General features: G+C 38.8%; 1 protein-coding gene across 3 annotated transcripts in view; it reads left to right on the top strand.

Moving 5' to 3' along the window:
• Positions 1-238: 238 nt before the first annotated feature.
• The window catches only part of STK32B (serine/threonine kinase 32B), a 160,205-nt gene continuing 136,872 nt past the window's right edge, over positions 239-23,571 (top strand). The window contains exon 1 of one of the 3 annotated variants that reach the window (XM_066185448.1): positions 239-316. Coding sequence is in view for 1 of the 3 variants with exons in the window: in XM_066185446.1 (XP_066041543.1) it covers positions 649-724 (76 nt within the window). In the remaining 2 variants the exon portion in view is untranslated. Of the gene's footprint in view, positions 317-459; positions 725-23,571 lie in introns of those variants that run through there. The other 2 variants (XM_066185446.1, XM_066185447.1) reach the window with 2 other exon arrangements.

Raw genomic sequence — 23,571 nt, 5'->3', positions numbered from 1 at the left:
GCCGGCGATAAACGCCCCCTCCTAGTCGGAAGGCAACACAAAAAACCATCTGGACCCAGAGTAGTGTTCACCCTCCCGCATCTCCCGCGCCTCAGAAGCGATGGGCACCCGGTGCTGCCAGCCCGGCCGGGCGGCAGGAGCAGCTCTGCACACACTCCCCATCAGACATCGCCGCCGGGGGGGCGGGCAGGGCAGGGCAGGGCAGGGCAGGGCGCGGGGCCGGCCCCGCTGCCGGGGCAGGAGCGGGGACTCCGCGCTCCCCAGTGGAGGTCTGGGAGGAGGGAAAGCGGAGGAGGGAAGATCCGCGAGGATCCAGGTAGATCCAGCTTTTACCGCTAACCAAAAGCCACCAGCAGCAGGACCTCCGCCTCCTCCCTCCCTCCCTCCCTCCCCCCTCCATCTCTCCCTCCTCCCCTAACTCCCTCCCTCCCCTGCCCCTCCGCGATGAGAGAAGGGCCAAGTCGGTGCGCGCCAGCCAGCAGCGGTCTCTGCCAGGGGCAGACGGATCGCTTTCATGTCGCAGGGTGACTGCTAGCCCTGCGGAGGCTCCCCCGGCCGGGCCGGGCCGGGCCGGGCAGGCGGCGGGCGGGCAGCTGCCCCGTTGCCGGGGTGCCGCCGGCGCGCCCCGCGGGATGCTGGCGGCGGGGGATGCGGAGCCGGCCGCGGACTAACATGGGGGGCGGCCACTCCCACAGGGCGCCCGTCTTCGACGAGAACGAGGACGGTGAGTGCGGAGCTGTCCGCGGTACCGAGCCGAGCCCCGCCCGGGGCCGCGGCGCCTCCGGCCGGGCGCGGTCCGGCCCCGCTCCGTGCGGGCGGCGCGGGCGCGGATGCTCCCGCGGGCGGCCAGCTGCGGGTGTGCTGCCCGGAGAAGCAGCGGCAGAGCCCGCCTTTGTCCACACATCCTCACCGAGAGAGTGGGTGGCTGCTTTTAGGCGCGGGCTCAAGTCTAGCACATCGTCAGCTGGGGTTTAAGCACATGGCAGATAACTTCAAACCTGCGTTTATGAATGGGCACAGTTTTTGAGATGGAAGCCCACGTTTTTAGTTTTGTTTACAGTCGTTTCTTTGCCCACCTGCTCTTTTAAATGGTGATGTCTCTCTTACTCTATACTTCTTCCATCACCTTTACTTTCTGAAACTTTTTTTTTTAGCATGTTCTATTACTCTGAATTTCTACTCCCTAGCTAGATAATATGTCATAAGAAAGTGTATCTTGTAAAGTGGAAGGCAATGGAAAAGTTTGCCTAAAATGTGGTGTTTCTTTCCTCTTTATACATTTCAGTGTAATTTTCCAGTGTAGACTGTATTTAATTGGAATTACGTGAATGCATTTCAATTAAAATAATTTTGGTTCTTGAAGCAGAGAGAACACAGCACTCTTAGAAAGCAGATATTTGTGTATTAACATAGAAATATTTTTAATGCTACTTATGGGATAGATGTTGCTGCCTATCTGGACAATGGGTGCTTAATTTTGAGGAACTTCCCCAGAAGTTCTCAATATATTTTATTAGGATGTGATTGTGCCTTGATAGACTCACATTGTTCTGGCTGCCTGGGTTTCATAACAAGTCAAACCCATGTATGATCTGCACTGTATGTTCATGGCACATGGAGATATTTGTATTTTTTTGCTAGTGGGGGGAGAGGGAACATCTAAATGCGTATGAAGTGTTGAAAGGGTGGCTACATCTTTACTTGCATTTAAATGAAATGACCATTTCCTATTCCTTGGCAAAGCGTGATGAGGTGTGGTTTACAACATTCCATTGTTTGTGTGGGGAATGGGACAGATTATTTACCATTTGTGTAGTGTGGAGGCATTTTCTCATAGTGATAAAAATTTTCAGACCTTTACAATAGGTCATGCTGTGTAAACACACAAGTGAGAAAGAGCCCCCCCCTCCCCCAGGTAAAGTCTCAACCATGCACAATTGGTGTTTTAAACCTTGAGGTAATTCACTGGGAAATACTCCAGAGTGAAAGCATGCTGTTAATCTTGTCTAGACATCCTAAAGTAAAAAGAAACTCATGCTCCTGCCTTTGAAGACTTCTAGTTGGCCTCTCTTGTTAGCAGTCTCCATGAATTATTACCACCTTTATTTTTTTTTTCCATGGTACAAAATTGTGGTCAGTTTTTGAACAAAATGAACATAGTTCAATAGTAAATTATTGCAGAAACACCCTCATGGCACTTAGTTCTCTTTCTATCCAGAAAACATTTCTGCAATGCAGCCATTATTAACAGCTAATAAAAAAAAAGCACATGAAGTATTTATGGATTTCAATTAGGCCATTATTTATTCTTTGCATGGCTTTGTTTTGCTCTGAGGTGGTTTTCCCCATTATGAATGTTCCTAACATAATCTTTATTCCTCTTAAGATATTTTGCTTGGCACAGCCATCTAGTTCAGAAGAGTCCATCACTTTTGAAACAATAACCAATTTCCAATAGTACTTACAAAATATTAATCAGGGTGGCATTTTCCCAAGTACCTAAACAATAGGGAGAAATATCTCCTCTTTGAAAATGTATCTTAAAGAATTTAATACAAGATTAAGGTTTTTTTTATATTCCCACTAGTAGCTATAGAAGTCACCATTTCCCACAATATTTGACTCAATATGTAATTTACCAAAAAAAAAAAAAAGCGCTAAAGGAAAAGTATAACAAGAGGAAGTGAATTTGTTTCTTGAGATAGTACAATTGCTCAAGAATGACAATCAGTTCACAGAGAATTGGAATAGGTAAGTTGTGCATGAAGATGTAGGAATATTAGAAACTTATCTATTTAGTGTATTGTGTATAATGTCACAGCTGCCTCTTAAAATTATAAAAATGAGCAGAAAAAAGTATTGCCATTTTATATGCATGCATGTTTATGATGGATGTAGAATAAAACATGATTTTTGGAAGTAAAAGTTTAAAACAATTTATCATAACTCTGGAAATTGTAGAAAAAAGTTACTTACTCTGTGTATTAGTTAATAAATAAATACATGGAAATAGTGTGTGAAGAGCACCCAGGTGCTGCCTGACAAGCCTACAGGGTGTCTGTTCCAGAGTTACAACTCCTGCTTTCTGATGAGAAGAGATGCTGGTCCATTGAGTAGATTTAAAACCTGTAAGCTGTATGTAGACTCCCCTCCGTGCTCAGAATAATAGAAAAAATATTCTAGAGAATCAGAAGCCTGAACTACATGCTGTTAGTCCCCAGTTATTACAGCCAGTACAACACATCATTATCATACCCTGATATTTTTAAAGCCAGTAATTCATACCATTTTTACCAGCTACATTAGTTCTCTGTGTTCCATTTTTATTAGAAGGATCTTCCAGAACTTCACTCTTTGAATGGTTAGAAACATCTGTTTTCCTGACTAGGTTTCTTAACCTACTTACAAGATTTGTGTTTAGTTCAAGTTTTTAGTAGTTTAAAATCTCCTCCCCTCTAGGATTATTCTGGGGCTTTGATAGACAGCAAAAATGTCCCCTCTCACTCTTTGATTTGTAGGGAAACCTTTTTTATTTTTCTATTATTTCTACTGCTTTCTCATTTTCTGTGCCTCGCATCTGTCTGCATTTGAACGTGTCTTGGTTTCACACAGGTAACCCAAATAATACACAGAATTGTAGGTGAGTTTTCACCAGGACCTTGTGTTGGAAAAAATGCATCCCATTCTCTAATGGAAATAAGTTCTCATACAGCCTATAATTACATATGCCCTTTTTATGGACATACCAAGTGGATACTTCTGTCACCCTGTGGTCAGTGCCCTGCTCAGTAATTTCCACTGATGAACTCCAATCCACATTAGAAATTTTTGGTGATCCTATGTACATGGCCTTAGCAAGACTGAATTTTGGTCCATTTCTATTATTCATAGTCACTTTACTTGCAACACTCTGATTCTTCTTTATGCAATGTTTTAAATTATGACCACTCTGATCACTCCATGTCAGTTATCAAGACCACTGAACACTTTGTGTAAGTATTCAGCTGGATCATATCCAGACTTAATCTTCTTTGCTGTTAACCCCTGCCAGCCTCATATTTCCCATTTCTAAATAATACTTTTTCCTGTGTTACTGCCATGGTTTAACCCTGAGCAGCAACTCACTCAGCCCCACACAGCCACTTGCTTCCAGATGGGACAAGGGAAAGAATCAGAAGAATAAAAGTGACAAAGCTCATGGGTGGAGATAAAGTCAGTTTATTAGAGAAAGCAAATGTTGTGCACACAAACAGGGCAAAACAAGGAATTTATTCACTGCTTCCCAGGGGCAGGCAGTGTCCAGCCATAGCCAGGAGAGCAGGGCCCATCACATGTGATGGTGACTTGGGAAGACAAATGCCATCACACTGAACGTTTCCCTCCCTCTTCATTCTTCTTCACCCAGCCTTAAATACTGGGCACAAAGCCATATGGTGTGGGATATGGTGTGGAATGTCCCTGGGCCAGTTGGGGTCAGCTGTCCTGGCTGTGACCCCTCCCATCTCCTTGTGCAGCCCCAGCCCCCTCACTGGTGAGGTGGGAAGATGGACAGAAAAGGCCTTGGCTGTGTGGAAGTGCTACTCAACAATGGCTGAAATACCCCTGAGTTACCAGCACTGTTTCCAGCACAGATCCCAGACATAGCCCCACACTTGCTGCTCTGAAGAAATTTAGCTCTATTCCAGCCAAAACGAGCATAGATGCCGTGATGGGGTGACTTTATGATCTTTGTATCCCTATTTGTCTGTTCAGCCCAGAAATAATTCCTTGATTTTTATTGTTGTATATGTTGGATAGAGAACTAGGTCTGGTGTTGCGCAGCATCACTACTTCTTACCAAAGCTAGACCCTTATATGGTGTGGAACTATAACATCTTTTCAGACCTTTAAAAAGCATTTTATGCAAGGTACTGCACAAATTGTGTAGTCAATTCAGGTAAAAAATAAACAGTTTTGTTTTGGTTAATACTACTGAAGCAAAGGAACCTGACTCTCTTCGCCTTGAATATTTCCTATTCTCATAACAATTACCCTCTCCTGAAAATGTATATCCAGTGCTACTATCAGGAGACCAAAGAAGTAAATTTTTCCTCATGTTCAACTCTTCAGAACAGCAACATGTTCACAAGAATGGCAATAGACACATAAGGCTAGTATTCACCATTGGTAAATGCTCCTTGCAAATTCTCAGTAAATATCACAGGTAATGAATATATCAGCATAACCTCGTGACTGCAAAGAGTACCTTTCTTGCTGGATTTGCATGACTGTGTTCAGTTAAAATTGCAATCGTATTCAAAATGTGAAAATGAAATAGTCGAAAAGAGTACTTTAGAAAAGAGCTGACTCAGGAGAGATATTCCTACTATCAAAGAGGAATAACCTATTTCCCTACATTGTGGTAGAAGATACAGAGAGAAGGATAAGAAACTAAGTGTTATAAGTTAGATGTGGTTCTGCTAAGTGATATGGCAGTTGTGTTTGATTATTTGGGGCTTAAAAAGTCAGTTTTGCTGCAGTTACTTTTAGAAATAAGTATACTGACCTTTTAAAGAGCTCGGTTTTGTTTTTGTTGTACATGACTTTACATTTAAAGTAAATATGTATTTCCAGAGAACCTTGCACTGAGCGTCCTGAAGCTGCAGAGCTGGAACACCCCTCTGTGGAGGTCATTGTGACAGGCTGTGCCTCAGTAGTGTAGTCCTGTGTGTGAGAAATGAAGCATAGCACCCCGCCTTGGCTTATTCTCCATGGTCAGAACCTGGTTCACTGTAGTGCTTCTGTATCTACTTCAAGGAAGTGCTGAAGTCCCACTTCCCTGCCTGAGCCATAAGGCTTTGTTCTGCTGCAGTGTCAGAACTACAGAGCTCAATGGAAATCTTATGTACTAGAGGATATAGCATCCGTCCCCTGCAGTTAAACTTCCAATCTGAAGTTGTAATTTAAAATTGATTTCTACCTCTCCTCTTTAGAAAAGCCTTCAGCTTAAATGAAGGGTTTAAAATTGTTGGCGAGTGTCAGAAAACATCATTATTAAATGGCCAGCTGCTGAAAAAGACTTGTACTAAAAGCCTAGAACCCAGATAAAGAGCCTAAGAAAAATGCCTGCAATTAGTGTGGATTCAGGTAGCTAAATTCTGAGCATAACGGCTGAGTTTATGTGTAAGTGCAGTGAAAGCTGAAGAACTATAAGGTGACATGGGGGAAAATTGCAAACAAGAGCTTTACTTGGAACCAATTTAAAGCAATGGTTAAATGTCAAAATGAGTCAGATTGAGAACAGAGCATGCAGTGTCCAGTTATTGTCAGTGATATGATGGTGCTCTCCATCCTGCTGCCTCACAGCTGTAATGGACAATGTCTGATGCAGTCACAAAGCTGCTGCACACAACTCGGATCACGAGGATAATAACACGCTCTCTTCAAAATACTTGCTTTATAAAATACAGCCCTAAAGAACAGCCCTAAATAAAGGGTTGGAACCTAAATACCTTCTGTTAGAGAAAGTAGCAAACACCATGTGAGATCAATATTTCTGCTGGATTTTTAATTTGTTCATGGAAGTTCTATGGTATATTGCATTGCATTTTATTTTTTCCTTGCAAAGATGAATATTCCAGTTCCCTTTAGAACTGAATTGGATAAGAATACCAAAATGTGATTTAAAAACTGCTCAAAGGCAGTTCTGTTGAAAACCACAGCTGCCAAAGTCATTATTTTATGCTGAATATCAATGTTTTAGATAAATTAGATCCAGACCACTGGATTTTTTTATATTTTGTTTTATGACCATGTTGAATTTTATACAATTTTCTTTTTTTATTTATTGAACTTTAGACAGGAAGTCATCATTATCTTTAGTGCAAGCACTTCAGAAGCCCTGATAACAGTGTCTGTACAATCACAGAACAAAAGAGATCAGTGTTGAGCTTACACTTAGAGCATGATATGAGACAGTGGGAAAGGAGAGCACAGAAAAACAATATGGTAATTTCAGGTAGCCAGAGAGGCACCAAATGCAAAACTGTTGTTGACAGTTTACATGGTCTGTGTCCAGGGAGGTTCAGGAGGAATATTGTGACGTAGCAATCACCATTAGCCCTCATCTTCCTGGCCCGGGCTTTGGTACAATGCACACAAATGTTGTGGACCTCATCAGACACTAAATGATAATTGTAGGTGAAGTTTAATTCTGTATCAGTTTTCCCTTTTTTACAGGGAACTCTAAGGAAGATGCATCTGGCACTTTCGTCTTAGCTTCTTGCTATCTCAAATGAGCTGCATCTCTGTTCCACCATTTGAATATCCTTAAAATGTTGTGCAATATCAGATTTACCTCACATTGTCAGGATTAAAACAAAGATTCGTTCCAGGGACAGCTAAAGTATTTGTCAATTGTGCTTAACTTCACATCATCCAAATTCAACAAAATCTCTGCTAGCAATATCTTAGAGATGGTCCAGATAAATTTTCAAGATCCTTCCTAATAATATTTCCAACAATTTAAGATTTAGTTTTCTGTTTTGATGGACGCATCCTTGTCAGGACCTCTGTCTTAAACAAAAACATCCTGGAAATTATTGCTGTTGCATTTGTAGACTTCCAAAATTTGCAGAAGTGGTTGGCATAATACCTAACTCTGAGCATGAAGGAATTTCTTGTTGGCTTGTTATTGAGGAAGTGCTCAGGAGAGGTAACATTTTACCCATGTTGCAATATGTGTTATGTAGTGTATTTAGATACCAAGATAGGCTTTTTGTGAATAAGCCAGTATAAATAATTCAAAGTTAACCAAGCATCAAGCAAGGTAAGCTTAGAGACTCTTATTCAAGATAATGGGAATTTCTGATTGTGAAATAAACTCAGAAAAGAAGATTATTGTCTCCATCTCAACACCATTGCTTTCACAAGCCCTCCTTCACAAATTCAGACATTGTCTCCCATCCCTGCCCACAGCTGTGCTTGCAGTGAAAAGGCTTTGCTCCTTCAGCTGTGCTGCTGTTGTTTTCTGTGCCAAAGAGCAGGCTTTCAGAGAGCTGGGTTCTGACGGACTGGAAAAGATGAATGTTGGAAGGGGTGGCAATCTGAGAAGTAAGTGTTTGGTTTCATCCCAGGACAAATGGTTTCCAAATGTGCAGAGGTATTAAACTGACTCTACTGCTCAATGTTGGCTTCACTTCCAGTAGAGTTCAAAAGATCTGACAGCTTCCCATAGAACAAGGGGGAACAGATCTACTTCATCCCACCTGGCTGCAGTGTGACAGACACTGAATCATTCCTTGATGTGGATGTGTGAATGTGGGTTACAAAGCCAGCAGTAGCTACCAGGGGGAGATGCAGTTTTTTGTGAACCTTGGGTACCATACTGTCCAATGAATGAAGTTCAGCCTGGAATCATATGTTGTACCTGACTGAATTAGAAAATGACCAAGAAAATCTTAGGGAAACAACATGGTAAGGAATTATGATCTTGTTCATAGATCCTCAGAGAACTGTCTCACCAGAACTGTCTTTTCACAGTATTTTCTGAATGTGGGCATAAACCCAAATAAGGCAGGTTTTTGTTGGCCAAGCACAAGACTCACTCTCTTCTAGGTTTCTCATTAAAAATCAGGCTTGAGAAGGCAGAGGGTGACACCTTCCTGAAGCAAAACCTGGTGGGCAGTGACACCTGTGACTAAGCACTGAAGGGTGGAATAGAGGAAAGAATGTCAAGTTATTTTGGAGGTTTCACAACATTTTGACTTAGCCAGAGTGAGCTAATGCTGAGATGATGGGAAAGGTGTGGAAGAGAAAAGGTTGCTACTAAGATGAATCAATACAAAGTAAAAATTCTTAGACAATATTCACTTGAAAAGGAAGACGTCTAGTTCAGTCTGGTAGAGGAGCTCCACAGCATCCTATGAGGGTAAAACCTGTGAGGGGAAGGAACAAAAGGTATGGGACAACCACCAAACTCAGCAGGAAAAGCCTGGACTTTTTGGAGGGGGAAGAGCAGCAGTAGTAAGCAGTGTGCACATCAGAGGGTGTGATCTCTTTTGAGCACAGTTCTACTTAGTTTCATGGATTAGTTAAATTGGTTACCTTGAATGACATTACTTACTGCCTAATGTAGGCCTGTGCTGAACTGTTGCCTAATTTGCTGTTGTACTTTTGAACACTCTGTGTGTCTTTGTATGTAAGCTTCCCTGCAACAGGAGAAAGCGGAAGATTATTATTATGCAAACATGAAAAACTGAAGAGATCAGTAAAAGTTGTTTTCTTAACTAAGTCATACTCTGAGTTTCCTTGGACTCAATCAAAATCGGGCATGAATAGCAAATACAGGGTCTTTGAAAAAAAGAACCGGCAAATGTCCTGGTCTTTTTCCCGTGGTTAAAAAAATAAAAAGTTGGTTTACTTTCTAGGGTTCAGTCTCTAATACATTAAATGTTTTGAAGAATAACACCAGTTTTTATTTGGCTGCACTTGATCCTAGGAAACTAATTTCTTTATCAGAAATGTATGTTCAAGTCACACTGTATCTGCAGATGAGCACTGGTGGGGCTCAAGATGCCTCCACCTTCTCAGTACAAGAGAATGTTGACATAAACATGTTCATCAGACCTGGAACTGATTCTCTTAATACAGCATTTAATGAAACATCCTTTAATTTTAAAATCTTAGATATTAACATTATACTGTTTATATTTTACATTACGTGTATACAGTGCAATTTTATAGTTAGGCCAATATATACTATTTATATACTACACTATAGTACTGTACCTTTATAAACATACATTCCTGGTGGAAAGAAGAGACAAAGAAAGAAAGAAAGAAAGAAAGCAAGAAAGAAGGAAAGAAAGAAAGAAAGAAAGAAGGCATCTGTTCACTGGGGAATACTACCAGGCTTTCCCTTTCAGATTCCTCACTTACTAAAATCTGACAAACAGAATGAAAGCACTGCATGTGACATGTATTCAGCTTGTCCTCAAGAAAACCTTAATGTTATACTTTGGTCTATTCCCTTAGGCAGTCAGCATTCACCTCAAATATCCATCAATGAAGGTACGAGTAGGGTTGTACTTTTGTATCACAGACATGAAGACTTCCTTCCTTTTGTTCCCAAATAAGTTATTTTCTACTCCAATAATTAGAAGACTTATTTACATGCAGCTGTCTCTCACACGCTCAGTTTGACCTCATCTTTAACTCCTTAATTTCCACTTTGACTCTCATCAACATGTATATTTTAATAAGCAAATGAAACAGTCTGAATGGAAAGGCTAGAATTTGTGAGGTCACTGGGCAGTTCTGGTTTTAATCACTGGAAATTCAAATTCTGCCAAAAGGTGTTTGTAGAAGCCTTCTTAGCTCACCACCTCTCTTCTAAAGACTGTCAGCTTTCTCTATTTTCCAACCTAGCAAGGAAAGCCTCCTGGAGATTGGGCCCTTATGGATATGGTTTAGTGGTGGACTCAGCAGTGTTAGGTTTCTAGTTGGGCTCAAAGATCTTAAAGTCCTTTTGCAACATAAAAAAATGTATGATTCTTTGGTTTCAGTTTATTTTACTGGTAGTCAGTCTATCAAGGTTCTTCTTCCAGTTTTGCTTATGATTTATTCCTGCTGCAACTAATGGAATATTCTTTATAATAATTTTTATTCCTACACCCCTTTTCTATGATTTCTGTCACAGATCTTGACACAAAAGTATCAAATACTGTAATTTGTTCTTATAAATGTTGTATTGTATTTTCTGATATGGGTAGTAAGTATGAAGTAGACACCTTAGTTTCATTCATCTCACAATTAAGACAAAGGTATTTTCCTTTTAAATTGAAGGATGTTCTTAGAAAGCATTACTAGGGTTGGTGGCAGCATATTTATACAGGTTTTTGAGGCTCTAATAACTGAACATGGTTAATGAATCTGACTTTTATTTCCCAAATTTTATATTCCTATAAATATTTTCTTTATAATATCATAACATAGTACGATTTTTTCCATTCTATACTTCTTTAAACTTTCTCCATTTCGGTCTAATTTGAAAAAACCTGGTTTAGATATATTAATGAAATCTACCCTACAGTTTGTTTATCTGACTCAAAATATGAATTAAATCAGTGTTTTTAATTTCTATCTGGTAATATTTTATTGATTTTTTGTTTATTCCCACTTTCCTTCTCATTTTCTTTTTTTAAGAAATAAATATCAATTCTAGTTCTTTGAAATTCAGAAACATTTAGATAAATTCTACACCTGATGTGGTTTCTGCCCTGCCTTTTTTTACTTGGTATGATACTGAATAAAATAGAGCACTGATTTCATCATTCTATTGTTAACAGTGTTCTGTGTAAGAAGGACTGTTCATTTAGTAAGATAAATATACTACAAGGCAATCTGCTGCAGTGGACAAAAAAATACTCTCCTTCTTTTTCCTATTTTTGCAGTGATAAGGGAACACCTTCTGTTCTTTATTTAAGATATAAAAACGCAAACTGAGTTAATCCTTCCAGTAATTATTATTTCCTTTTAAGATTGTTCCACCTCCCTTGCTGAGCAACAAGAACTGTCCTTAGCTACCTTGTTAAAACAAAGATGCAATTTAATCACAAAATCACTGTCAGCCTCCTGAGTGTCCTTCACACCTTTCTGAAACTATCTTCCACTTCCCCCTGGATTGTTTTCACATTTTTTAATGAAGATTGATTTTTTGCCTTTTTGGGGTAAGGTTTGGATAAATCTTTGTCTAAGCTGTGAAGCCTGCAAATGCTTTTGGGGCAATACCACATCTTAAGCACTGTCAGCTGCTACACAAAGCTTGAAGCCAAACAACAAGAGATCATCAAAAGATCATTTTGGAAGTAGGAAAAGTCATTCTCTTAAGCCCACATCATATTTGACTCTTTTGGCATGTGAAAACTACAGAAATACAATCCTAAGTGTGCAGAATTGCTGTAAAACCAAGTTAGCTTTTGTTGAAATTGGTTTGGACATAACAAGAGGAACAGATTAGCCAGAAGTTTTATGCAGATTCATCAGATTCTTCTCTGCCCAGCCTTGGCATGTGATTTTTCAGTAATGAATGCCAGCTATGCCCTTATTGCCATGTCTTTTCCTGCCCAGTGACACGTCTTTGAGATCTCTTGCTCAAGTTTTTAATGTAAGTTATTAAACTAGAGCCTTTTTATGGTGCAAATAATAATAGCAGATGAAAAGTACTTTAGAAAGAGAAATACATTTTTCATGTAAAATTCTCTATAAAAATCTCAGTATTGAAAGACTTTCTGGAAGGATTTATTGATCTTTATTGAAAAAAATTGTCAGTACTAAGTGCTGTGCGATTTTGCTGGCAATGAATCATAGAGTAGTTACCACTGCTATTGATCAAAATGTTCAGCAGGGCAATTGTTTTTCTTTTGGATTTAGTGAGCTCTCTGTTGATGAACAGAGAAGAGAGCAGCTGCCTGGGCAGCTTCAAAATAGCAAAAAAAAAAAAAAAAAGAAATTTACAATCACCCAGTGTATCTTGTCCTGATTTTCTTGGTTTTTTATTTTTTTGGGGAGGTTTTTTTGTGTATTTTTTTTTGTTTGTTTTGTTTTGGGTTTCTTGTTTTTGGTTTTGGTTTTGGTTTTTTGTTGTTGTTTTTTGGGTTTTTTGGGGGTTTTTTTGGGGGGGTGGGTTTTTTTATTATAGTTTGGGAAAAGGACTGGGCATCAGGTTCACAGGTGTTGGCTGTGGCTGTGGGAGGCAGGACATCCAAGTGGAGCTTGTCTGGTGGCTAGGCAAATTACAGCTGTTGCAAGGATAGCATCAGCACCCTGAACAGCTTTCACAGGGCTTTTCTGAGTGTGAGGAGGTGTTATGTGGGCTATTTGGAAAAGATTAAGTAATGTGTGGCAGTGAAGAGATACCAGTTTTCTGTGGTTCCAAGCACTTAGGCTGAGTGCTGCCATGACTTGGGGTTGCTGATGTTGCTAAGCCAGGAGCCATCAGTCTGTCTCAGCAGTGTTGGGTGAAGCACAGGCATGGATTTTAAAGTGCCTTAACAGAAGGCAGCCCTTCCACTGTTATAGCTGTCCATTACAGAGAAAAGATTGTGGCATTCAGGTTTCCCACTTGTGAGATGCAGAGAATTTTAAATGCTTCCCTGGGCATACAAATACTTGAGAGTAACTACAGGGTGCTCTCAGCACTTTAACCTTCCTCTGCTAGGTATTTTATCTACGTCTTGTGATCCACAGACATACGTGGATCAATGACAACCTGAATTTTTGAATGACAGGATGTCCTGCATATTGTAAAGACCTTCCTGAAGCACTACATTCCAATTTGGAAAAGAAGAATACACCCCAGCAGATCACCCAAGAAAGATGACTGGCTTCTGTTGTATACAATGTTTCTTCTAGTCTTTAGTGATCTGAAGTTGATTTCCAGTCCTTTTCACAACCTGTAAATAATAAAAAGCTACAATATTTTTTTTTTCTTTTGTTGAAAGCTTTCCATTCTGTACTGTGAAGAGGCCAAGGTTGTTTAATATTATTTTCATAGACAGCCAGAAGAAGCTCTGATATACTGATTAGCCATTTTATTCTAGTTAAGAAAATATAAATACACATATATTTTTAGAGACTATCTCTTTATCTCCCCCTCTTTTTCTCTATATATATGCAGATATTTTTATATACTTTACTCTCTTCAAAACAGACCCAGTGTATGCTGTATGGGACTCTAGTACTGAGTCACCAATATTCATTATTTTCATCTAACATCCATAATTAAACTTATTTGAGGTTCTGTTTCTGTGGTTATACAGAACTGTTATAAGCACATTTAGTGCCACTGAATGTTTCAGGCACCAAACATTCATTTTAGCAATTTTATCCTCTGTACCTCACTATTTGTTTGTGCTTTGCACCTAATAACTTCTGTGGTAAAAATTAGAACTTATGTTCCTTACATTAATATCTATCAACTCCCCACCCTGCTTACCTAGTGAATATTTTTATTTTTTCTTGTTGTGGGATGATACAAGGTAAATCTGAGTTGTAGCTTAGAATCTACTGACCTTCTGTTAATGCCAGCACCCAGCCATAACCTGGGAATTGTGGCTGGTCTGAAGTCCTCCTCCTCCTCTCCTCAGTCACCTCTGTACCAGCTGACCTGAGGTGGACTTGGTTTGTTTTGTCATTGTATCTATTTTTGCTTTGCTTGAAGTCTTTAATATTTCACTTCAGCCCTGGTTCTAATCTCAGATGGCAACTAAGTACCACACTACTAGCAAGCAAGCAAGGACTGCTTGCTCACTCTGTCCCCCTTCCCAGTTGGATAGAGGAGAATCAGAATAAGGTAAAACATGTGGGTTGAGATAAGAAAATAATTGAACTAAAGTAAATTATAATAAAGATTAATAATAATAATAATAATAAACAACACTAGAATAGATACAAAGAAGAAAATTAACTCTATTCCAGCTGAAACAAAGACAACTCCTAATCTTAGCAGTGGATAGATAAGATAAAGTGCCTGGTTTCTTTATTCATATTTATTATTTGCTGCAATGAATGGTGCTATCAGCTTGAGTGTAATTGCTTGTGGAGTGTAAATAAGCATACTTACAAATAACTTGTAAATAAGTATACAAGGATTTCCCAGAGGTAAGAAGCACAATTATGAGAAAATAAATCATCAGCTCCAAGTAAAAAAACTTCTACAGTTAGGTGGTCATTTTATGTACAGCAGTCAGTCCATTTTCTTCAGTCTCCATAGAAAAACTACCCATTCCATCATCAAATATTTAACTGTAAACACTGAGATGAAGAAATATGCAGTGCTGGGAAATTATGGAAGTTTCTTATGAATTAAATATAGATGCTATAATCAGGTTTTTTCACTACCCTTTCTATACCACCCAGAACAGAGAAAAACCACAAAATTTGATGTATACTGAGGTGTTAATGATAACTAATAGCTCAGGACATCACTTCATCTGAAGTCAGAAAAAACTGATCATATTTGATCAATAATAGTTTAGTCTGGAGCATGTATGTAAAAAAAAAAAAAAACCAAAACATTTGTGAGACCAGATTTCCTCCAAAATGGCAGAGGAAGTGGAGTGATTCTTATGCAAGTAGATGATTCACACAGTGAAATATTATGAACACTAGCTTCAAAAAGAAGCCTCTTCCTGGCTCTAGATAACTCTAAAAATCAGAACTGTCAAGACGAGTTCAGGTCGGTGCCTTTACAACCTCAGACACTGGGATTTGAGGTTCTGTCTCCGGAATGGATTTTTTTTTTTTTCCTAAGAAGTATAACTTAGTTTTAAAACATTTACAAGACCTACGAATAAAATGCAGCTTGAGTGCTGAAGTAGACAGTGAAAGTCATTTAACTGCGGAGGATGGATAACTATGGGTAGGCTAACAGACAGAATTAATGGAGGAGGTCAGCCCTCTTAAAAGTATGTTGTGTTTTTTATTTAAACAGTCAATAGAAATCTGTCCAGTTTAAGAGGTATCTGGTGTCTGTTGGACTCTGAGGTGTTACTTTGTGGCCAGGCAGTAATGGAGTACTTGAAATTTTCGTTAATTCTTCTGTAGTGGAGATCTGGTCCTTAAATGTACTCACTAGATGTGCTGTTAATTTCACTAAATACTGCCTGTTTCCATGATGAGAAGCAGCTTTTCCTGTTTACAATCCCCATTCTACCCACAGCAGTGCAACCCCACTGCCTGAGCTGGGTCCTACAGCCCAGGTTGTACCTGGGATGTGCCACTGCAGCTGCAGCAGGCAGGGACACTTCAGGATTTCAGACATGCTTCTGCTACTAGTTAGAACTACTATCATTTATTTGAAGCCCATGGTGATGGTTTGATTTAAAACCACTAAATGGGAGGCAATCCCAATTGAAATGGGAATAATTCTGATCTTTAGTGTTCTTAATCACCCCAAGTATTTAATTTGTAGTTGTGGTTAAAAATAGAAGAGATAATTCTTCAAGATTCAGTTCTGGAGAGAGAATCGTCATGTCTTGGGTTCTGAATTTAGAAGAAAAAGAAAACAACTCATACTCTCTCTAGGTGTTTGAGTAAAATCCTCTTCACATGGTCCCCAACCTCCCATTAACATAGCACCAAGACTCATTTTGTGAAACCCTGATTTGCAAGAACAGTGCTTTCAGAGCTGCTGCCCTGAGGAGCTGAGAGCAAAGAGGTTTATTAGCTTCCTCTTGCATGTTTGGAATTACAGAGACCTTTGCATGGATAAGATTGATGGAAGTTTCACTGAGGATTTTGTTGTTAACTTAATTTAAAGAATTTTCCTTCACCTGGGGATCACTCTGATAAATTTTATTGCAGGAGAAAACAGTTTGGTACACTGATATTTGACATTTTATTCCCATAGCAACTTCCCTCAGAGAGCCTTCCAGTTCAGTTATTAATGAGGTTGTTTTCATAGAAACTCTGAGAGAGGTGAATGTTCCCACTTTCCAGCTGAAAAAGATGCTTCATAGTCTATTATGTGTAGCCTGATCTCACAGAGAAGTCTATTACAGTAAAGTGAAATTTAGATTTTCTATATTGTAGCAATACATTTTCTCAAGGAGTATCTTTTCTGCTGCTTATACCTGTCAACCTGTTTCTCCTTGCAGTGATTTCAGAGATTGTTTTTGTCAGCTCATCCATAAGAGAACCACATGGTCAGTCAGAATCTCTCTTTTATCAACAAAAGGGTGCTATGTTTTAACAGTTAACAAAAGTCTTACATTTTATATTGGAGCAGGTCCTGAAACTTTTCTCCTTGGTTTCAATGTCAGTGTCTTTTGAAAGAGCTATGAAAAGCATGGAGACTCACAGAGGCTTCCCTGCTATTCACTGGCTGCAATAAGGGCCAGTACATCAACTCAATTGTTCCTTGATGTCTTCTGATGTTTCCAGTGGTGCTACTAAGTTAACAGCTTTTCTGAACCAAAATCTCTGTCCTGTCACAAAACAGAACTGTTTTCATGGCAACAAAAAGGGATCTTTCATTTACACTTTCACTGATCTTAAAAGTAATTGGCTGACTTGTGGGTTTGTAATAGTAAAATTATTATGTATCCTATGTATCCTATAATAGGATACATAGATGAGAAGTTCCAATTACTTTCCACTAAGACAAATGAGTCAATGAAAAGAAACCTTTCTACTGGAAAATAGGTTACCTGAATGCTGTATGCTAACAGAACATAGAAGCAGCCAAAACAGCTCTGTTATGATAAACTAACCTCTGGTTATGCTGAAGATTTGACACTGCCTGAGTAAATCCTGATCATTTCTGTGTGACAGTGAGGCTATGGACTTAGAACAGTTTCATTGTTAGCCATTGCATCAAACTTAATAGTAATCTAATTATTCCAGTTATTCATGTCACTTAGCTTCAGGCCCAATCTAAATAGAGAATCATGTTCTTTCATAGAATCACAGAATGGTGTGGCCATTTTCATGTGGCCAGTTTCATGTGAGCAGTCACACTGAATCCTGTGCACAAGAGCTGAACATACCTACCGTGCTGTGTGTTATTTTCAACTACTAGCAAATCTTTTCTGACTCCAGGATTGCATTAATCAGGCTCTGGTCATTTCCAAACATCAATATCTGTTATTTGGCAGGTGAAGATTGTTACCGTATTCCAGTCCATCCAGAGGAGCATCTGACCTCTGATGACATTTTTCATAGCACTGAGTTATGCACCAGTATGTAAAATCCCTGATCAGCTGCTACAGACTTTTCACAACAATCTATTGCTATTTGCTCTTTGTTGAAAAAGACTGGTAGATTTGGCATTCCAAATTCCTTTTACTTTTCTGTTAAATCTAATAGTAACTGCCTATGTATTTGAAGTCCAATGGTTTTGGATTTTTTTAGCTCAATTGATGGATGTTTAACCAGGCATCATAACAGAAGATAGTGAGATGTTGGAAAGGTCTGCTTTGAAATTATGCTGCTGTAGGGTTACACTAAACTGACCCACACAATCAAGACCATCTGGGCTGACAGGTGATCACAAACATTCAAATTCTCATTCTCCATCCATGATATCACATTGTCAGACTGGTCAGATCAGTGACCCTTCACCTCCATGGGCATGGAAGTAGTATTAAAAGAGTGTTATTTATGGTTGCCATGCAAAGGGTCGTCTCTGCACAGATCTCTCTTCTTAGTCATAGTCTGAATCTTTCCCACTTTGTGCCTTCACTATGTGCTAGTTCTACCCCTTTCTGAACTTGCATTTCAATTGATGATATCCTGAGACAGGAATTATCATAAATTTAATTGACTGTTTGCAGTGTAATCCTCCATTCATGCTTGCCATAGTTGTATTTTGTCTCTTTTTCCTTTTAAACTCTCTCAGCTGCTGCTGTTTTAAATCTTAGGAATTTGTCAGGGGGGCTTCACCTTGGTAATTGCCTATATCATTAGTCATCACCAGGATTTCTGAAGATCTTGCATTATCCCAAAAAAAAAAAAAAAGACAACTAAAACTGTGCTAATTTTTTTGCAGCTCACATCATCAGTGGTGACATTAAATAGATAATTGTTCTTTCCTGCTTTGGACTGCACTGCCATTGAGGACATGCTATGAATTTGGGCTTGCCCTACTAAATGGTCCAGATGACTTTTTGCAATGATAACACATATTTCATGTTCCTTATATCTTTTGCCAAGCTCTGACAGCAATATTTGACCTTCTTTTTGTTGTTGTTGCTGTTGTTTATTAGTAAGAAACAATTTAAAATTCATTAACTTTAATGAGTAACTTTGCCTTCAAATAATAGCAATTGAACTTTATATTAACTTAAATTTTTCTGACATAGGACATTTACTACTATTCTTACTTATTTTCGGAAAGTTAATTGCTCACCCTTCTGGAACTGCCATCAAAGTCAAAAGACGTGCTTAGCAGATAGTTTTAAATTTGTCATTATTGCCTGTGCTCACTTATATGTGAGGAAAAATGCAAATTTTGGTGTCAGTATATATTAACATGGCAGGGATCAGAATTTGATCTCTACTTTGATATAGATCAATTCCTGTTAAAGTAAAATATACAAATTCTGTGCTAAAAAGCATTAGAACTTTTCCTGTGATGGTGACCACCTCATTTTACTGCCCTTGCAATGAGACTTCTAACCAAAGCAGCACTGCAGGTATATCAGGAGGGGTCAAAATCATCTTAATCCAGTCTAAACACCCATACTGCCATCAAAAGAGGTGCTTGTGCTCTCCTCTGTTCCTGCTGTCTGCAGCATGCCAGACATGGTGTCTCTGTAACTGCCTCATTTTCTTGTCAGCTTTTCAAAGAACAGGTCTTTTCCTCAATGATCATGTGCTCTCATCATAGCATCACATGAAAAGGTTCATAAAGGGCTAAAATGCAGTTAGTGAGGTGGTCTTTGAGAGATATTTGTTATGGTGTAGGGCCTAAAGCATATGTTTCTGACACTGGGAAATATAAATATTGTCTGCTTCCTGTCATTATTAGGCTGGTGAAAATAGAAATCTTTCCTGTGGAAAGCCAAAAGCAAATTGAAAAGAAGAATGTCTTGAAATGTTCTCATTTCAGAAAAAAAAAATCATAAATGCATTCACTCTAAATGGACATAGGCAGCAATAACAATAAAGCAGAAATCAGCATGAATCAATACTCAGAATTTTTTTTATTTCAGTGAGATCAGTGAAGACCTTTTGATTTTGTAGTTCTTTCTCTTCCTTCTCCAATAAAAAAGATGAAAAATGGGAAGAAGGCACAAAGCAAAATCATGAAAAAGACTCCAAAACTAGGTAACTTTCTGTTTGCCTTCATTGGAACTGAAATCACATCCTTACTCCTAAAAACAGAACTTTCATATTGCTTTGTATCCTTCAGACTGAGATTATTTATTTAAAAGAATAGTTTTTTCTCTCACCTCCTCCTGCATTTGCTCACACAAACCATCACAGGCAAGAACTGGCTTTTAAGTTTTTTTCCCCCCAGTCACCTGAGAGTACTTCTGTGTGCCTCTGAAAAAGAGTAACCTGTCTCAAGAAGAGTCAGCACACTAAAATCTCCAATTAGGAATTATGATGGTAAAATTTGGACTAGTTTTAAAGAGGCATGAAGATAAGAAAATTAACTTTATTTTTTTTAATCTCATGCTCCCAAGAAACACTGTGGGAGAGAGATGCAGCCACCAGAGTTCTGATCAGTACAATTAATCTTTGCCAATAAACACATATTCGTGCTGAATCCTTCAGAAAGAATAGCTAATTTCACCTAATCTGTGTTAAAATTCCTGCGGAGCAAACATCCCCACGCCTTCCACAGAGTAATAATTTTTGTTTTTCCAGAGGAAAACGATAACAGCAACGCCTGGAGTCATTGGTGCTTCTAGTGAAGCCCTTGCTAGGGCTGCCACGGGCCAACCTTTCTGTAGACTTTAGGCAAAAACTGATGCCTGTGTTCTTAGACCAAAATCCTACTGCAGTTTACAGCTGTAAGACTCAGTCCTGACTTCAGTGGCTTGCAGACAAATCCCTCCCAGTGGCTCACAGAAGCTGACACCCACATCCCTAAAAGCAACACATGTCTTTTCTTGATTTTTGGTTTGGTGACAGACGTCCAATTTCCCAGACAGGGTCTGGAGATTGTGGGATGGCACTTGGGAGTTTCAGTTTAAACTTCCTTCAGAGAAAAGCTGTAATGATTTGCAGTCTGTTCTACTTGTCCAAGGAACAAACTTTGTTTTACAGGCTTCAGGTAGCTGCCTGATACATTTTCAGAATAGATGTATTTAATGGCAGTATCATTTTAATTTGGCTTATTGGGGGTATAAGCAGCTCTGGAGAGAAATTTTCATTTGAACCTGGGTTCGAGCAGATTCTTGTTTACCAAGGAGTCACAGTTTCCTTCTGAATGCAAAATCTCATCTCTTTTTTTTGCAGCTTTTATAGAATAGCATTAGAAATACAATTATGTTCTTTTACAGAATTAAAAAGGAAGGAAAATTTTGAGAATCACTCCTAAGATCATTTTTGCCTAGCAGCTCACTTACTTTCAAATGCTAATTTCCTTTAGAATTTCAATTTTACTTCTGGTTATGGCAACACATGCCTGTTCTGTAACAGTGTAAATTATTAGCTGATTCACCAAATTCTTCAAGTCTGTTTTTATTGCATTTTGGAAAATGGTAGGCTGTTTTAGTTCCTTCCAGTATTCATTTTAACTAACACATGCAGAAAATTCCCAGCCATTTAGGGAAAACCCCACTCATTTTAATGATGTAATGTGAGGTGGATTTCACTAATTACAGTGTAGAACCCCATGATGCTGTCACTGCTTTGGATGAAGATGGTCTAAATATTCTGTGAATTTCATCAAAAGTGTAGCTAAATTGCATGTGAAGTACTGCCTTGTAGGAGGATTGACATAAGGAAATCAGAATGTCTTTAATGCATCACAGCACATGTTCTTTAGCCCACTCTTTTATCTTTGATATCAGCTATTTATTTATAGAATATAGAAATAAGAGAGGTATAAATAAAATTACACAGCTGGTTTTCCAACGCCCTGGTACTGATATTTTCTCCCCATTTTAATAAAGAGTAAGGTTGCTTTCCCTATGTCTTCTTAGAAATGTTACATAGGTGAAAGATCACAAGGAACTCTGTCACCCTGTTTTCTTTTTTTTTCGAAACAGACTTCTCCTCTGAAAACAATTTTAATGGATAACTCAACTTGCTGCCAAATTAAAATGCTGTGATTTTCCTTGACAAAAATTAAGCCTTATGCTGGGAAAACAAAGCTAGCTTTGAAAGTTTGAATGGAATTCAAGTTTACCTTTCCAGATTTCCTCCTGGCCCAGTTCAAAGCTGGACTACATTTCTGTGATGTGACACTTCTTCAAAGGTATTGGAATCTGATTCTTGTATCCCCTTCTGTAGATGCCGATCTTGTACCTGTTTACAACTCCCGTAGCCCAGCACTCCACCAGCTCAGAGGGAACAAAGCACAGGTCATGCAGGTGCAGTGAGAACACCTGTGAAAGGGAGATGCAGCCAAAGATCCCATCCTGCAGGTGGCTTCACAAGGAAGCAAAACACAGAAATGAACTGTTGAGAAAAAGCCCCTTTGGATCAGTCAGGAGTTCTGAAATGAAAGTCTTTTGATACTACAGGAATGTTTCACTTTGATTGAAGAAAATGAAGTATGTAAACATGATCAAACTAAAATGCATTGTAAAGTTCACAACAAAATCAGCTGAATTTTAAATAAATTTTGGGTTGCATACAAAGATCTTAAATTATTTCTAATTGCAAATAAAGTCTGAATAATTATAAAAACATATTAACATATAGTTTATATTGAGACTAAAACATTCATTAATCACGAAGAATTGAGACGTTGTGATGCAATTTAAATACAAAGCCCCTAAACATGATTGGAAACATCATGATTCACCATTAGTGACATAAAACCAGCTCTGAAACTTCTTTTTGGCTATGTATCTCTATCTAACTAGTAAGTTTCCCAGTCAAATAATGTATAGTAATGTCCTATTTTACTCAGGAACCCATGAAGTTGTGCAGATCTGTACTCTCAAAGGCATGCCTGGCTTTATCATTCTGTCAGCAGAATATACATTTCTTCCTTAATTTCAGCAGTGTCTTTATTAATGTACTAACCATGAACAGAGCATGATAGAATGTGGCTCTTTATGACTACCCAAACCATTTTATGACCATTAATTTAATTTTTAGGCATTGTTCATGTTTGTCCTGTCTATGTCCATTCAAGCAGGGGATTTTATTATTAGTATTGAATTTATATGACTGTGTGTACTTGGCTACTCATCATGTGTGGAAGGACAGCAACAATATTAACAAGACCTGATAGGTGCTAAGATCTACTGAGGTCCTGTCAGCACAGCCTGTGGCTCTTCCTGGAAAAGGCTGGAGCATCTGAAAAGTAGACAGATATAAAAAGAAGACTGCAGAACTAGTTTGAAATCCTAATAGCTGTGCAATCCAATAAGTCTCAGGTCAAACCATCCAGGCCAAATCTAGAAGGAAATTTGATTTAGTTGTTATTCTCTTTTCCTGATTCACAGAAACAGGAAGCATTAAACCACCCCAAAACAGACCTGAAAGACAGGGGTCAGACTTTAATAAAAATCTATTTTCTTGGTTAATGACCAAATCATATCTCCTTGTTTCTGTTTTCTCTTGAGATCAGTGAGAGTGAATCTCAACATGTTGAAAAGCTCATTGTGTTAAAAATATGACTTTACTGTACACCTCCTAATGCCCTAGGGCTCATGTTCTGGTTTTGGCTACTCCCAGACAGTCCAAATAAATCAGTGGGACTCAACCAGAGAAGGAGAGTCTCTATTTAGCTTATAGAGTTCTTCCAGGAAAGCCTCTATTTTTCATTCTGTAAAGCACGTGTATGCCTGTGCTTTGGCCACGTTCAATTGGATATTTTCTCTAGGAGAAACAAAGTTCTTTCAGATAGTGGTAATTGAGTGTATTTGGACTAATCACATATACATGCAATTAATATTCCTC

This window comes from Chamaea fasciata, unplaced genomic scaffold (genome assembly GCF_029207755.1).
Source record: "Chamaea fasciata isolate MVZ Bird 193981 ecotype frontalis unplaced genomic scaffold, bChaFas1.0.hap1 SCAF_6, whole genome shotgun sequence".
Lineage (NCBI taxonomy): Eukaryota > Metazoa > Chordata > Aves > Passeriformes > Sylviidae > Chamaea > Chamaea fasciata.
This window is presented reverse-complemented; position numbering and strand designations above follow the sequence as displayed.